Source organism: Poromitra crassiceps (genome assembly GCF_964638095.1).
Source record: "Poromitra crassiceps genome assembly, chromosome: 2".
NCBI lineage: Eukaryota > Metazoa > Chordata > Actinopteri > Beryciformes > Melamphaidae > Poromitra > Poromitra crassiceps.
In genome coordinates this window covers 74,791,137-74,808,433 of record NC_139624.1, presented here as the reverse complement: position 1 = coordinate 74,808,433, position 17,297 = coordinate 74,791,137, and the positions used below count along the sequence as shown (strand labels likewise).

General features: G+C 43.3%; 2 protein-coding genes across 2 annotated transcripts; one reads left to right on the top strand and one right to left on the bottom strand.

The window, feature by feature from the left end:
• Positions 1-4,609: 4,609 nt before the first annotated feature.
• spag16 (sperm associated antigen 16) lies at positions 4,610-5,509 on the bottom strand (the record flags this gene model as incomplete). Its single annotated transcript, XM_083663008.1, has 1 exon — positions 4,610-5,509. One exon carries the CDS (start codon positions 5,507-5,509, stop codon positions 4,610-4,612), a length of 900 nt encoding a protein of 299 aa, XP_083519134.1.
• A 137-nt stretch (positions 5,510-5,646) lies between these two features.
• Positions 5,647-12,318, top strand: ndufb4 (NADH:ubiquinone oxidoreductase subunit B4). The gene is made up of 3 exons (XM_083631962.1): positions 5,647-5,825; positions 6,618-6,761; positions 12,179-12,318. Exons 1-3 carry the CDS (start codon positions 5,649-5,651, stop codon positions 12,239-12,241), a joined length of 384 nt encoding a protein of 127 aa, XP_083488088.1. The 5' UTR covers positions 5,647-5,648; the 3' UTR covers positions 12,242-12,318.
• Positions 12,319-17,297: the final 4,979 nt, after the last annotated feature.

The following is a 17,297-nucleotide window of genomic DNA, read 5'->3' as shown; positions in this document are numbered from 1 at the left end:
GCAGTGTCTACTGATGGTTGAGGGAAATGTTAAGATTTGAGTGTGTATGTGCATGTTTATTTTTAGGTTACTTTTGGTCAAGAAATACATTTTGTTTTCATCTTTTTGTAAACAAACTCAGTTTTCAATATATTTTCCATTAGGTATTTCTCGCATCTGAATCCTCACTTTAAATTTGTAAAAAAAAAAAATACAGTATGCAGTGTCTATTTAATATTATAAAACATACCTGTACATAGACAATATATTTGCGTCCTTTCAACAACTTTCTGCAAAACACTCACTTCCTAATCACCATCATTTCAGATACTTACAAATCCGTTGCTTTGTCCGTGACATTAATCTCACATTTCCCAATCTTCCAGAGGTTACACCTGCAGACTCTTTTTTGACCCCACGGCCATTCATGAAGGGTATGATATCTTTTATGTATAATCTTATTCATTCTCTGCGTCCTACCTCCATTCAGAAGATTAAAAATCAATGGGAGGAGGATTTGGGGGAGGAGATCCCGGAGGAGCTGTGGAGCGACATCTTACATCTTGTTCATACTTCATCTATCTGTGCGAGGCATGGGCTAATTCAGTGTAAAATTCTTCACCGGGTGCATTTGACCAAAGTCCGACTGGCTAGGATCTATGATGACATCGACCCTACTTGTGACAGATGTCACTCGGCCCCTGCCACATACATTCATATGTTTTGGTTATGCCCCTCTTTGCACAAGTACTGGACAGAAATCTTTAATACTATCTCAGAAAGTGTTGGAGTGACACTTGAGCCTACCGCTCTAACAGCTCTTTTCGGAGTCCCTCCCCCCACAGTATCATTATCAAAATACCAAGCAGGCTTTGTGGCCTATACAACGCTTTTAGCAAGGCGCCTAATTCTATTAAAATGGAATCCGTTAGCTCACCTTCTCATTCCTTATGGATCAGAGATATTCTTTATTTTATTAAATTGGAAAGAATTCGGTGTACGATGAGAGGCTCGTCAACTAGATTTTTGAAAACATGGGGACTATTTTTTAGGGTGGTGAAGGGTTTGCAGTTTCCTGAGATCCCAAAGGACTGATTTCTGTTTCTCTGTGATGTGTTGGGCCTGATGATGTCTGTCTGTTGTGCTGTCTTCTCTTCTTTTCTCTTGTGTGGGTGGGCTGTGTAGATTATGGATATTTGATCATGTACTTGTGCACTGTGTTTCTGATGGGTGATCGGATCGGACTATGTCAATTATTGTTTTACTTTTGTTTTGTTTTTGTTTTTGTTAATAAGAAAAAGGAAGTATCTCAGGGTGAGAATATTACTTGTGTACTGTTGCTGTTAGGGAGGGTATGGTATAGGTATTTGTTTTTCCTCCTCTTTTCCAGTGAACCTGTTTTCCTACGACCGTATACACATATCTTTACTTTTTTTTTCTTGTCTTTCCAGTCCTATAACAGGCAGTGAAATTTAAATACTGATGTGCTGTATCATTTATGCCCTGAAAACTTCAATAAACAGAAATGTGAAAAAAAAAAAAAAATATTATAAAACATTATTGAACTATCTTATGAGCAGAAATGGGACTATACTTACAACAGCGGTTCTATTTAAAAGCGGGGTCTGACGGGCCCCCAGGGGTCCTTGAAGGGGTTCCAGGGGGTCCCCAGCAAAAAGGAGAATACTTTATTTTCACTAGAATTCCAACCATAAACAACATAACAGAATGTGACTATTTTGGTCATGGGTTTCATACACGTTCTGTAATAGAACATCTAAAAGTGTGACGACCCTTCCACTCTCCGCCCTATCTTGCAGGAGCCTGGTGTTGGGGTCATTAGGCTGATTGGGTGCACCTCGGCCCAGTGCAACCATTCAGTCTCTCTCACTCCTCACCGATGCACATTTTGTTCTATTCATTTGTTTTTGTGTTGTCTAGTTATTTTCCCTTATAAATTATTGTTTTAACTTTTACTTTGGTGTATGCCTCGCCTCATATGTGACAACCACAGATTGGATAAATATATGGACATAGCACATTACAACCTGGCTCAAGCAAGTAGTAAATAAGGGGAGTCATACACAAAAGTAAAAGTTAGAAGAAGAATTTGTTAACTAAAACTAAGGGAAAATAACTAGACAACACAAACACATTAAACAAAAGAATAGAACAAAAATGTGCATTGTGAGGACGGAGACAGACTGAATGGTCTGAAGGTCTTAAGCCCAATGAGTACACCAGGCCGAGGTGCACACAATCAGCCTAACGACCCCAACCACCAGGCTCCTGCAAGACAGGGCCATGAGAGTGGGAGGTTCATCACAAAAGCTCAAATCTGATCAGATGGGGGACTCTGGGACAAACTCTTATGAAATGGGGGTCTGTGGTCCAATTTGTGTCCGTTTAGGGGTCCTTATTCTCGCTTGCCAGACTATTTCCGTTTTGCACTGTACCAGTGCAGGAGAGAGTCTGGCTCCTCTTACTCTCACTCTGGTAGGCTATAGCATGGGGGGATGGGGGGGGGGGGTTCCGTTATCTTTACAACCATCCACTGAAAAAATGCTTGACATGAAAACGTTTGAGAACCACTGCTTTACAAATAATACATGGCTTTGTCTTTGACATGGCTCCTGATGTTACAGATTCCTGTTCTGTAGAGCCCTTTGATATTCATTCAGCAGTAAAACCTGACTGACATCACCCTCTTGTGGTTATAATGTATCTCACATCTCAGATCTGCCGCTATTCCCAACACAGTGAAAGCTTCACCATCAAAGCATCGAACCTTTTCATTTTTATTGGAAGCTTTAAAAAAAATGCAGTAATGCTACTTTAGAGATAAGACAAGCTAGCTCTGAGGGAGGTCTGAATGAGTGATGAGTATCCAACCATCTGTACAGGAATCTTCTTCAAAACAACTGTCCATCCCACATCCAACCGGTCTTTGGTCTTAATTGGAGGAAGACAGGAAATCCACTCTGTAGACTGGATATCCGCTGTGTCCATGCAGGGTAGAGAGGCACTACTCTGGATAGGTCCCACAGCTAAATACAGTATACACAGACAAAGAGGAACCATCAGCCTGCTATAACCTATACAGTACATGTTGATATCTGTGCCAAATGTATCAAAATGCCTCGCCTCATATGTGACAACCACAGATTGGATAAATATATGGACATAGCACATTACAACCTGGCTCAAGCAAGTAGTAAATAAGGGGAGTCATACACAAAAGTAAAAGTTAGAAGAAGAATTTGTTAACTAAAACTAAGGGAAAATAACTAGACAACACAAACACATTAAACAAAAGAATAGAACAAAAATGTGCATTGTGAGGACGGAGACAGACTGAATGGTCTGAAGGTCTTAAGCCCAATGAGTACACCAGGCCGAGGTGCACACAATCAGCCTAACGACCCCAACCACCAGGCTCCTGCAAGACAGGGCCATGAGAGTGGGAGGTTCATCACAAAAGCTCAAATCTGATCAGATGGGGGACTCTGGGACAAACTCTTATGAAATGGGGGTCTGTGGTCCAATTTGTGTCCGTTTAGGGGTCCTTATTCTCGCTTGCCAGACTATTTCCGTTTTGCACTGTACCAGTGCAGGAGAGAGTCTGGCTCCTCTTACTCTCACTCTGGTAGGCTATAGCATGGGGGGATGGGGGGGGGGGGTTCCGTTATCTTTACAACCATCCACTGAAAAAATGCTTGACATGAAAACGTTTGAGAACCACTGCTTTACAAATAATACATGGCTTTGTCTTTGACATGGCTCCTGATGTTACAGATTCCTGTTCTGTAGAGCCCTTTGATATTCATTCAGCAGTAAAACCTGACTGACATCACCCTCTTGTGGTTATAATGTATCTCACATCTCAGATCTGCCGCTATTCCCAACACAGTGAAAGCTTCACCATCAAAGCATCGAACCTTTTCATTTTTATTGGAAGCTTTAAAAAAAATGCAGTAATGCTACTTTAGAGATAAGACAAGCTAGCTCTGAGGGAGGTCTGAATGAGTGATGAGTATCCAACCATCTGTACAGGAATCTTCTTCAAAACAACTGTCCATCCCACATCCAACCGGTCTTTGGTCTTAATTGGAGGAAGACAGGAAATCCACTCTGTAGACTGGATATCCGCTGTGTCCATGCAGGGTAGAGAGGCACTACTCTGGATAGGTCCCACAGCTAAATACAGTATACACAGACAAAGAGGAACCATCAGCCTGCTATAACCTATACAGTACATGTTGATATCTGTGCCAAATGTATCAAAATGCAGAGGAAAGTTAAAAGAGCACACATCACAGTGGCTTTAGACAGAGAATAAAAACAAAACCCCACTGACTGGTGCTGGCTCAGGCAGACCTCCCTGATAGGACGCTCCTGCCCCCCCCCCCCCCCCCCCCCCCCCGCGCTCCCCGTAATGCCCTGTTTGGTGGGGTGGAAGCTGATCCCAGACGGCCAGTCGGTGGGACCGTCCCATGCAGCAATCAATCAGATCTCCCTCCGCATTTTCCAAAAGCTTCTACAGGTGGTTAAGACTCGAGGAAGCTCGGAGACAGGCAATTCTATCTGGCAGAATATGGCAGTAGCCTATAATAGCGGAAGAAAATTGAAATTATTTTGAATGTGTTGCTGTGGGGGAAGCTATCTTGGCCTTGGTGGGAAAATTAGCATCTGAATCCTTGGAGCGTTTGGAGATCTTGGCTGGCTCTTTGGATGTGATGTGGTCTCTCTCGCACCTGGCTCCCCTGTCTTGTTTGAGTTTGTGACCTTCTTCTTCACCTGCTCCCATACAGGAGGGCATGTGTGAGGGAGCTGGGACAGTTGCCTGCAGGCGGGTCACTTGGCCTAAAGCCTTGTCACGCTCCAAACTCAACAGCATTGTCTGCCTCAACACAGTCTGGTATTTCTCATTCATCTGCTTCACTGCTGGTTCAGAGCTGGCACATTGCACCTTCAGCTTCCTCATCTCCTCAATGAGCCTGTTCTTCTCCTGGACCACTCGCTTATGCTGCAGGCGATGGAAGTCCCTGGCTTTCTGGACCTTCAGCAGGGTCTCTGCTGCGGCCGAGACTGCCTGCTGGTACTCCCTCCTCTCCCGCTGCGCGTTTCTCAACTCGCTGTCCAGACGCTGGTTCTGGGTGTACACAGCTGGCACCAAGCCGACCCGCTCTCTCTCTAATAGCCCTTTCTGCACCATTTCGTTCCACTCGGTTTGGAAACAATCCAGCGTGTTTGCCATTTCCATTTCGTGGAGAAAGTTACGTAAGAAGTCGTCCACCGCTTCAGGCTGGTCTGAGACAGCGGGCTTTGAGTCCAGTCTGGCGGCAGCAGGGGCACTGGCCTGCTCTGCCCTGTCCTGGATGGCTCTCACCGTTGCCTCCAGGTCTTCCTCTCCCTCTGTCAAGCTCCAGTCGTCTTCTATGGCCACCTCCTCATACTGAAAGTCATCATCTGCGTCCACAGGCTCATGATACAATGCATCTGCTTCTCGTTTTTTGGATGTTGTGGCCATTATTGGGATTAGCGCTCAGCAACAGTGTGTAGCGAGAAAAAGATTGATGTTGCTATGGATACCAGACTGCTTCCTTCCGCTACTACTATCAACGCGAGATTTGGCTAGTTCACGTTCGTCTGCTCGTCATCAAACAATCATGGCGGACTACCGAGAGGCGCCCTTGGCCACTCGGCCAAAAACACTGGATCCAAATGAATATTTCAACCTTTCGCCCGACCAGAGACGTGCCGAAGAGGACAGGGCGGCACTGCGAGCCAATTTGAAGAGGCAGTACCAGATGCAGCTCAATAACCCACACAGAAAAGAGCTCATTGTAAGTGGCAATGTCAGAGCCCCCTTCAACGATGGCCGAGGCTAGTTGCTGGAATGCTAATGACAGCGAGTCACATTAACGTTATAATTGACTACAGACCCAACATAATTATGTCAGCTAACGCTAACTAGCAGAATTGGGATCATGTCTATGTTCCCCGGGTTCTATGTTCCCCGGGTTCTATATTCCCCGTTTTTCACTAACCTCTCCCAGCCCCCACGCCAAACCTAACCTCCCCCCATGCCTAAACCTAACCTCCCCCAGACCCTAACCCAAAACCTAACCTCTCCCACCCCCACGCCTAAACCTAAGTTCATAGAAAGGGTTCTATGTTCCCCGGTCCCACAAAAACGGGGAACATAGGACCCGGGGAACATAGGGATGACCCCGCAGAATTCAGTGCCCATACTGTATCTTACAGGTATTCGTGTGTTAACGTGCGCACACTGACACAAATGCATGGATGGCAACGTTAGCAAAGTTACAAATCTTACTCTTGTATAGAAGTTAGCCCAGTGAGTAGCAATCAGCAAAATATCAACAGTTAAGTTGGTACATTTAACTACTATTAACATGTAGTTTGCTATACTGTAGTCAACTTAGTGACTATAGTGATCCTAGGAATTCTGTATCAGCCTGATATTTATTAAATTACCCTCAATCTGTTCTTTTTTTGTAGTATTGTGTTGTATTATCATGAAATTTGTATTTGTTCTGTTCATATTTGATCTTATTCATTGCTGCTACAATGACTCAGTTTCAAAGTTTCACCTGTTTGTTTTGTCATTACAGGAAGACCCTGCGCTGACACGCTGGGTATACGCGCGCACCAACCCCTACCCCCACTTCAGGCCCACAAACAAGACATCTCTGTTTGGTATTGTGTTTGGAGTTGTACCTCTCTTTGTCCTCTACTACGCCTTCAAGACAGACAGGGTATGAGACAAGACGTACTGCACTGCACTCTCCTTTCTGGACATATGGGGTCCTACATTTCTTACCATTTGAAATCTATGACAGAAAGCTAGACTTTGACCAAGCCATACATATCGTTTTTGCTATAGGACAAATCACCCCCCATATGTGACTTACTTGTGCGCGATCCCGCTCCGCTCGACTCGATAAATGGTCTCATTCCACCACTAAAAACTATCCCAGCCCGGGTTGTATTGGGGTCAAGTCGTGCTACTTTTAGTACCTGCCTCGTCGTGGTTCTATTCTGTGAACCCGGGTTCATACGGTGACGTGAAAACATTGTTGACGACTGATTGGTCAGGCAGAATCGTGTTTACTCTGTCTACTGACTGTCAATGCAATGCTGGCGGCTGCATACCAGTTTAGTGGGCTTACCTTCTCTTCTGTTATGTATATTTCCATCAGTCTTTTGTGTTGCTGCCTTCGCCTCCGGTAAAATAAAATCGTGGCGGGTGTTCAATTGTCTGAGAGAGAAAAAAGTCCGCTGCTCAGGGAGCTCTGTAGCTGAGTGGAGGCTGCAGCGCTCCGCTAGGCCGCAGCGGGTGTTTGGTGAAGCCGCGGTCTTGCCTGGTGAGAGGCCGCGGGGTACAGGCTTCACTCTGTTGCGCCTCTCCCGTCCCCGCACAGCGCAGCGCATGCCTGTGAGTTTGACTAACTACAAAGTGATATCCATTCTCCTGGCCGATTGTCACATTTGCCCATGTACACTGTAGGTCATTTAGAGGCACCAGTATTTCATAAACAGTTTAAAAGTTCTGTGGATGGATTTAATTGTAACGTTATGTTATGGCCTACTTCGGCTATAAGCGAAGGACAGATATGCGGTCGCTATGACGACCAGCTGTGGGCGGGGGTGGGTGGGGGCAGATGATCCGCGGTGGAAGCAAAACGTCCATCGGGCCGAAACGATTAGAGCCGAGTGGTGACGAGCTGTGCAGGGCAGTAAAATGTGGTGGAAATGAGCCATTGGATAGTAGGAAAGCTTAGATCGCATCAGATTAGGTTAGACACAGGTTCTAATGAGTTTTTATTCTCAGTCAGTGAAGGTAACTGTGGCTCCAGAAGCAGCAGGTTTAACAACTACACCATCTCTTGGCAAAAAGCATTATATTAGTCAATAGCAAATCCTGTGTTTATAACCAGAACAAAGAAAGACAAAAGACCATGATGAAGTTAAACTTAGTAGCCTAAGCACTGGATGCAACCTACCAGAACTTTCTCTCGTGTCCTAAGTACTGTCATCTACCTGGCAACTGTTCAGTGTACATATGTGTAGTAGTAGTATGTACATGTATATCACATGTACTGTATTAGGGATGTTCATCAGTTATCGAAAATCGATAATTGATCGTTAAGGAATGGAATCGATCATGTGGAATTCTTATCGATTATTGTTATTATTATTATTTTTATTTTTTTTGCGGACTAGGTTTGGGTGGAATTCGTTCCTCCTCGCCCCACTCAATTGCACAGCCGACTAACGTGAGGTGGAGCTTCATATAGTCTCTAGTTTTCTGGCTGGGCACGGGCCTTTGTGCCAACAAAACTGTTATAAACATGGGGAATTCACACCGGCATGCGCCGGGGACAGCAGAGTGTTGGATAGGAGACACATTGAAATAAAGAGTTCATTGAGGAGAACACGTTGTCTTTCGTATTTTCTGCCATAGGCATTCATTTTGTAAAAATAAATAAATATATATATTATTATTAATATGATCGATAATCGATAATTGATCGTTAATTTTCCCAGATTTTCGATTTTGGACATTTTTCGAAATGAACATCCCTATACTGTATACTGTATGATGCTGTGTGAAGCCCTTTGAGACATGCTTATGATAAAGGGCTATATAAAGCAGAGACCATCTTGCGATGGGTTCACACCAGCTGCGACAAATGAAGGGGCGTGAAGTTGGGTGGAGGCAATGTGGGTGTGTGTGTGTGTGTGGGAGTGAGGGGGGGGCAATGTGGGTGGGTGTGTGTGTGGGAGTGGGGAGGCAGCCCAGCTCCCTTGCTCGGATCACGCCCATTTTCAAACGTTGGATGTCAACTGCACACCTGTAAAGTTTCGTGACTGCATCTTGCACGGTTTTGACGCTATCGCGCTCGCAACATCTGCCCTCCAACAGACAGACATACAGGTATAAACACCTACTCAAAACAGCTTTTGTGGTTGTTTCCTCTACAATAGGTGTCTCCAGGACCACATTTTGCCATGATGACACACGCACGCACACACGTACACACACACTAGAGATGCGCGGATGAGCTTTTATGCCATCCTAATCCGCGTGTATGCATGAACCGTCCGCCCGCCATAAATCTGCGCAAATTATTTCATACTATTTATAGATCCGCGCCCGCCATGCCCCCGACGCTATAAACGTTATAAAACGCTATAAAAGGAGCGAACTTACGGTTTCTGCTGCTGTTGGTGCGATCGCTGCAGTCCAAGACTCCAAATAAACTTCCATGCTTTATTATGTCCAATCCACCACTTGCCCTCATGTAGTTTACTAACGCTATAGCTTTAAGTTTAGTTTACTTGATTGCCTCATTGTATGGGAAAATACGAACGCGTCTTCTCTTCAAACACGTCTTCAGCCGAGACTCCTTTTTGAAGGTGACATCATTGACCATATATGGACGAAAAGTGGACCCTAGCGACCTAGCAGATGGCTATTGTTGTGTTTACGGCCGTGGGTCCTTTGGGGGATCTACAATAGGCGACTAAGAATGTGCCTGACGAAAAATGTAGCTTAAAATACGTTCATAGACTAGAGAACGTAATTCATATTATTTTTCCTCATTAATGATACATCGTTTCAACCGCCCGCAACCCATCCGCTATTAATCAAAATGTTTATTTTTATGATCCAGCCCGCCCGCGGGGCGGGATATCCGCGGTCAGCGTGGTTATAACTGCGGCCCGCGCATCACTAACACACACACGCGCACACACGCACGCACACGCACGCACACACACACACACACACACACACACACACACACACACACACACACACACACACACACACACACACACACACACACACACACACACACACACACACACACACACACACAGAGACTCACAAGCTGAAAACAATACCAGCCCCGCTGTCACGGCTGGTAATAAACAAGACTAGAGTAGACTTGGAGCATAAAATGAGTTGTCAAAGCATCACACAGTGATTTCTCTTGTCTTAACTCTTAATAATTTAAACTTATTAAGCCGTTACACACATTTCACTATATAATGCTAATGCTTTACAAACCACAAGTGACAGTGTGACGACCATCACATTTCTTTTCACTGTGACAACCATGATTGCTAACTTTACAAACCGTGACATGAAGATAGTGGAGCACTGTGCTGCTGCTATCATGAAGTATTTTATTTTTAAAGATTTTTAAATTAATTAAAAAAAAATTATGGGCACTTTAAGATTTATTAAAAAAAAGTAACAACAAAATTGTTTGCAGTGAGAACCGGTGAGGAGGCTTTCCTATGTGTCGACTCTAATAGTAATAGGAGTTACTTTTCACAGCTAATGTTGATACCTTGATAATGCCATTTACAGGGATATTTTTGCAAGGCGATCTTACCATGAGAATTTGATACAGTACTGGGTTATGCATGTTCTCTTAGGCCATGCTTAGACGACAACGGTCTCTATAGAAAACGGCAAACTGTGGTTGCGTTCTCGCCTTTGATTTTGCGTTTATACACAGTGTTTGTGATAACGATTTGCATGCAGACTGAAGCCGCAAGAAACTCAGAGCAGCGTCAAGTCAGCCAGAATAACATGCTAACGTCTGCTTAAAACCTTCACAATATTGGCAATTAAATAAACTAATAGCCTTATTGATGCATGTTGCAACTTGCAACCTTTTTTGTGCATGTGATCTGAAACACAGAACACGGACAATTTACAAGTTTTACAAGTTTATTTATTTGCACTCATTTAAAACATAATATAACAAACATAAACATTTGCCTGCATATTGTGCAGCTGAACATCTAAAAAACCAGAGATGGCTTGTAAACATGATGTCACCTCTTATCAATACACAATCAATAAATTAAAAACAGAAATAAAACTGAATAAAAGAAAAACATAAAAAGGTGTGGGTGTGCTGTGTGTGAAAGGGTGTATGTGGGCGGTAGAATTAAGTTAGGTTCATCAGATAGATCTTAAATTTGTGTTTGAAATGATTGAGAGATTTGGACTGGGATACAAGATGATAAATATTGTTCCATAACTGGACACCCCTATATCTAATAGAGAACTGACAGAGTCCAGTGCGGTAAAATGGGAGGTGTAACAACTTGGCTTGTCTAGTGTTGATATTGTGAACTTTGCAATTTACCTGAAAAAAAGCTTTACAGGGCAAGGGAGTGGAAACATCCTGGGACAATACATTGAAAATAAAAATACATGTTAAGTACTAATTTAAATTGAAAATTGTTAAGATATTTAACTGTTTAAAGAGCGGATCTGAATGAGCAATCCAGTCACTGAAAGTTGAAATTCTACAAAACCTTTTCTGCAATAAATGAAGCTTGTGAAAGTGAGTAGGATAAGTTGCTCCCCAGATTATATTGCAATATGTAAGATATGGATAGATTAAACTATAGTAAAGGGTTAATAGGCATTTCTAATTAAAAGTGTTCTTCTGAGTTGTCTTCCAATTATTTAATGGTTTTTAGCTAATCGTTATTATGTTTGTTGAATGCCAATGCATTTCATTGTGCCTGTGCCATAAGGCTGTATTGGGCTAGTTCAATGCTCCTATATTGTCTAATGTCTATCAGTGTCTTCCATGGCGAAGGTCACTTTACACGGCGACAGTAAGGGCGGCGTTATCAAAGAATTCCACTCTGGAACCTGTTTTCACTTTTTTGCGTTTTCAGGCCCCAAGAACGCCGTTCCCGTGTAAAAGGAAGGGACTAACGCTAAAAAAGTTTGTCGTTTTCTGCAGGGAGCGTTGCCGTGTAAACAGGGCCTTAGACCTCTGAAACGCTATATAGTTGAAGACTGTAGTCGCTCAGTTGATCTGGTCTTGTTCTTGTCCACAGCTCCATTCACATTAGAAGGGAATGTTTCATCTGAAATGCTGCTTGTCTTCATTTTCTTCCCTATTGTCACGGAGAGTGACTCTGTCCTTAACAATAGAAATGTCAGCGAGACTTTGGTGCAGTTGTCAGACTGCTGGGTTATCATGTTCGGCTCTCTCTCTAGTCTAGGAGGAAATAATAAAACACTCATCTATAAAACATTCAGAATCGAAAGTGTCTGGGAGGGTGTGGATGATATAGCTTTGTTACTATGGCAACTGTACTAAATCATCTCTTTGTCATCTGTCTCCAGGATAGGAAGGAGGAGAAGATCAAGGCTGGGACCCTCGAGCGCAAGTTCAGTTTGTCAGGATGAGCTCTAATCTATATGGACCACCTATATGTTCTATTATGTGATAATGTCACTGTGTATAATAATTATTATTGACAGAATAAAATAATATTGTAAAAAAACACAATGAAGTGGCTTTGATTGCTACTGTATGATAAAATAATGAATGGTGGGAAGCACATGAAATTGAGAAATACATTCACAATTGACTAATCCAGACATCCACGACCAATATCTCGGGCAATTATGCAGCAGTGTCTAAATGATAATGATAACAAATTAATTATCATAATGAAATGCTGTGCATTGAACTTGCTTGGGTTTGGTGTTAATTGTACTACCTAACTACAATCTTCTGCCAATTATTTGTAAACATAATAGCACACACAGGCAGAATCTAACATACATGTTGAAGGTATATCTATCACTTTGTAGGGGCCAATGCAATATAATGAAAGGGGGTAGGGGGCAGCACTTGTTGATAACACTTTTTTTTATGAATTAGAGGGTAGGATAATCAAACATAAAGAGCCTACAACTGATGATGAATAATCTCCCACTCTTCCTCATTTACTGTACCCATGTCTTTTACCCAATATTTTGTCAAAACCTCCAAACTGGTGTGGCCATAGGTGCCATTTACAATGGGGACATGTCCCCACCACTTTTCAACACAAAGTGACGGCCTTATGTGTCCTCAGCAGTGTTGGGCAAGTTACTTTAAAAATGTAATATACTACATAGTATATTATCGTCGCCATTGTAAATATGGTCGCCATTCAGGTCGCCATTGTAAATAAGAATTTGTTCTTAATGACTTACCTGGTTAAATAAAGATTAAATAAAAAAATAAAACATATCAGGGGCGGACTGGGACCATAATTCAGGCCAGGCATTACATATGGCTCATTTCCACCGCAGGTAGTAGCGCGATCCCGCTCCGCTCGACTCGATAAATTGTCTCATCCCACCGGTTTAAACTGTCCCAGCCCGGGTTGTATTGGAGTCGAGTCGTGCTACTTTTCGTACCTGCCTCGTCGGGGTTCTATTCTGTCAACCCGGGTTCATACGGTGACGTGAAAACATTGTAGACGACTGATTGGCCAGGCAGAATCGTGTTTACTCTATCTACTGACTGTCAATGCGCTGCATACCAGTTTAGTGGGCTTACATTCTCTTCTGTTATGTTATTTCCATCAGTCTTTGTGTTGCTGCCTTCGCCTTTGTGAAATAAAGTCGTGGCGGTGGTTTCAATTGTTTTCAGAGTGAAAAAAGTCCGCTGCTCAGCAAGCTCCTGTAGTTAGTTGAGCTGCAGCGCTCCGCTAGGCCGCAGCGGGTGTTTGGTGAAGCCGCGGTCTTGCCTGAGAGGCCGCGGGGTACAGGGCAGGCTTCACTCTGTTGCGCCTCTTCCGTCCGCGCGCAGCGCATGAGTTTGACTAACTACAAAGTGATATCCATTTTCCTGGCCGATTGTCACATTCGCCCATGTCCACTGTAGGTCATTTAGAGGCACCAGTATTTCATAAACAGTTTAAAAGTTCTGTGGATGGATTTAATTGTAACGTTATGTTATAGCCTACTTCGGCTATAAGCGAAGGACAGATATGCGGTCGCTATGACGACCAGCTGTGGGCGGGGGTGGGTGGGGGCAGATGATCCGCGGTGGAAGCAAAACGTCCATCGGGCCGAAACGATTAGAGCCGAGTGGTGACGAGCTGTGCAGGGCAGTAAAATGTGGTGGAAATGAGCCATTGGATAGTAGGAAAGCTTAGATCGCATCAGATTAGGTTAGACACAGGTTCTAATGAGTTTTTATTCTCAGTCAGTGAAGGTAACTGTGGCTCCAGAAGCAGCAGGTTTAACGTTATGTCTACTTCGGCTATAAGCGAAGGACAGATATGCGGGGGCGGGGGTGGGTGGGGGCAGATGATCCGCGGTGGAAGCAAAACGTCCATCGAGCCGAAACGATTAGAGCCGAGTGGGGACGAGCTGTGCAGGGCTGTTAAATGTGGTGGAATTGAGCCATATACAGTACCATGCAGGCCAGGCCAACACATGCGGACACACATGCAAAATTTGGGGCCGTTTGAAGCAAGATTTGGTGAATATAATGCTAACGTGATGTTACATGTTATGTTACCTATTTGTTCACTAATAGAATTCAACATTGTCTAGATATAATATATATAGCAAGTATAATATGAAGACGTAAAAACAAAAACATGCCTCTGTACAAAAGCTTCACAGCAAACTTCATTTAAGGAAGAGTGCAGTGTCCTGTCTTGGCTTGTCTGAGGTTAAATGCAAATACAAAAAAATCAAACTGCTTCATCTCCACTTTAAACTTTGCTATTGTGCAGTCCTACTGATAATCCCATAAAGCACATTAATGTGAAAGCAATAAGCATATAGCCTACATGTTTCACCTTATCCTCTGAAATTGTAGCCTACCTGAAAGCTTCCTGATTCTGATAAGTTCAACACCACCTCCAGCTCTGCAGGAGCACCTGCTGCAGTGCTAGTGCTGCTTCTGCCTCCTTCTCCACTTTTGTGAAGAAAACCCCAAAAGCAATCCAACCCCATACTTTCAGTTTAACCACTACTGTTTACATTTGACCAATTTGATTTTTTATATAGCCTAATATAAATAAATAAATAAATACATTAGTGTTAATTTAATTTCTCTTGAATATTCTAGAGGCAATAGACACTTGTCTACCACTGATATTGTAGTTTAGGCCAAGACACAACATAGGCTCCTTGCTTTCCACCTCTCTGCACCTCTTTTCTTCTCCATTTTGGCACCATTGAACAGCAAGCCACCCGCGCTGGGGTCTCAGCAGCTTCTGACTGAAAATGTAACTAATTCCTTCCTGCCTGGCTGCCTACAGCCTGCCTGCCTGCAATCTGCGCAACTAGGAACACTTATACTGTATATACTGGCCTGCTGTTCAGTGAGTGGCCTGGCCTGCACACAATTTTTTTTTTTTTTTTTGCAGGCCATGCCAGGCCAGGCCACCGGGCATCTGCCCGAAGCGCCCGATTATGCAGTCTACGCCTGCTAGTAACTAGTATGCTCACTGTTGACTGGTGTACCACTCAGTATTACAATTTTTCACGATTGTTAACACACGTTTCTCAAAACAATAACGGCTTTCTCAAAACTGCACACACAAAACTGAAAACCTCACACACAAAATGTTAAACCTGACACTCCCTTTGCAAGATGACTCTTTGCCATCAAATCTCTTCACTGTTCACAAAATGGAACTCGTGTTTTCATTTGGTACACACAGCCATATTTTCAAATGACGCACACATACCATTCATTGAGTACACACAACTAATCATTTGCTGCACACTACCAAGCATTTACAGCACACTGAAGTGCAAAATTGAAAACACAATCATCTAAATGGAACACACCTGAATGACAATGACTCTGGAGAATGAGCCATTTCTCCTTTTGTAAAATGTCTCAGTGTAGGCCTACTTTTTTCATAGTCAAACATAAAACAGCACACAAGTTTTATTTCGGTACACACAGAGAACAGTAGCCCTACAGTACTGTAAACCGGCCTGCTCAACCCCCCTTCCCCTTCACAAAAATGAATTAGGCATCACGCCTCCGGTTCCTGTCTGGCCAGAGGGCCTCATCCACATCACATCCCTCCTCCTTCTTGTCCTCCTCTTCCTCCTCCTTGTCTTCTTCCTCCTTGTCCTCCTCTTCCTTCTCTGTCCTCCTACTCCTCTACCTCCTACTCCTCCTCCCCCTTGTCCCCCTCCTTCTTGTCCTCCTCCTCTACCTCCTCCTTCTTGTCTTCCTCTTCCTCCTCCTTGTCTTCCTCCTCCTCCTTGTCTTCCTCTTCCTCCTCCTTGTCTTCCTCTTCCTCCTCCTTGTCCTTCTCTCACTCTTACCCCTCTCCTTCTCTGGTTGTATCTCTCTTCAAAGTTCTCCATTGTTTACCAAACAAAACAGAGGCTCAAGACACTTTTATGCTGCAGTCCTGATTGCAAATTGCTCAACAGACCTGAATGTTTAGAGATTTGAATAGTTGTGTCTTGTAGGTTGATGCTTTGAGATTTTACTTGAGAAGTGTGTGCAACAACTGAACATTGTGTGTAGTGTTTTGACAACAAGGTGATGTGTAATTGACATCAGAGTGTAAAGAAGGAAAGTCAGAGTCTAATGCAGATAAGGGAGTGTGAAGTAGTGCCAAATTGGGTCGAGCGATTGGTACATGAAGTGAAGGTTGTGCAAATTGTGCAGAATTTCCGCTTTTTGAGTGTTAACAATCGTGAAAAACTAATATATCTATTTTTCTTTCGACCGAACTACACAGTTCCCACATGAAACTAGCAGCAGCTAGCTATCGAGTGTAGGTCGGTCAAAAACAGTTCCTACATAAAACTGCTCACAACAAGTCTGTGGATTATCTTGAGTAACTGGGGACTGATTTCTGAAAAGAGACATTGCTGTTGAGTTTTCCCATTGTATTTTTGGCGCTTTGAGCATCACAAGCCGAGTGCCATCCAGTTCCATTGTATTGGAGAGAAGGCAGACATCTCTAGCTGATATCTCCAAAACCCAGACTACTAACACAAAACATCTAGATTGATAAATAGCACTACAGGTGAGAGGAAAAATATGTATTTTGGATTTTAGGGTGAGATGTCCCTTTAAGCCTTTGAAATGTGTGGATGGAATGGGGACCTAGTAAGTAACATCTTGGTCTGTTTGGGTTCACACACACAAACTTGCAGCAATGACACAAATATGGCACATTTGTAGCACAACTTATGTTTTTGCCTTTCTAGGGATGGCAGCAGTCTTTGCAGGTGCCTGGAGTAGATCAACATTTTCATCAGCATTCAAAGTTTCAGTTTTCACTCATGCTGAAGTGTGTTTTCACCGAGTTATGCCAGCATCATTGAGTTATGCCAGCATCATTGAGTTATGCCAGCATCATTGAGTTATGCCAGCTATGCCAGCATCATTGAGTTATGCCAGCATCATTGTTTGACCGTCTGAAGCATTTTAATAAAGAGTATCAGTTTTTAAAAGTGGCTTTTTGACCTT

Coding starts and splice junctions, on each gene's coding strand:
- ndufb4 (XM_083631962.1), top strand. CDS start 5,649: ATGGCGGACTACCGAGAGGCGCCCTTGGCCACTCGGCCAAAAACACTG. Junction 5,826..6,617: donor CACACAGAAAAGAGCTCATT/GTAAGTGGCAAT, acceptor TTGTCATTACAG/GAAGACCCTGCGCTGACACG. Junction 6,762..12,178: donor ACGCCTTCAAGACAGACAGG/GTATGAGACAAG, acceptor ATCTGTCTCCAG/GATAGGAAGGAGGAGAAGAT.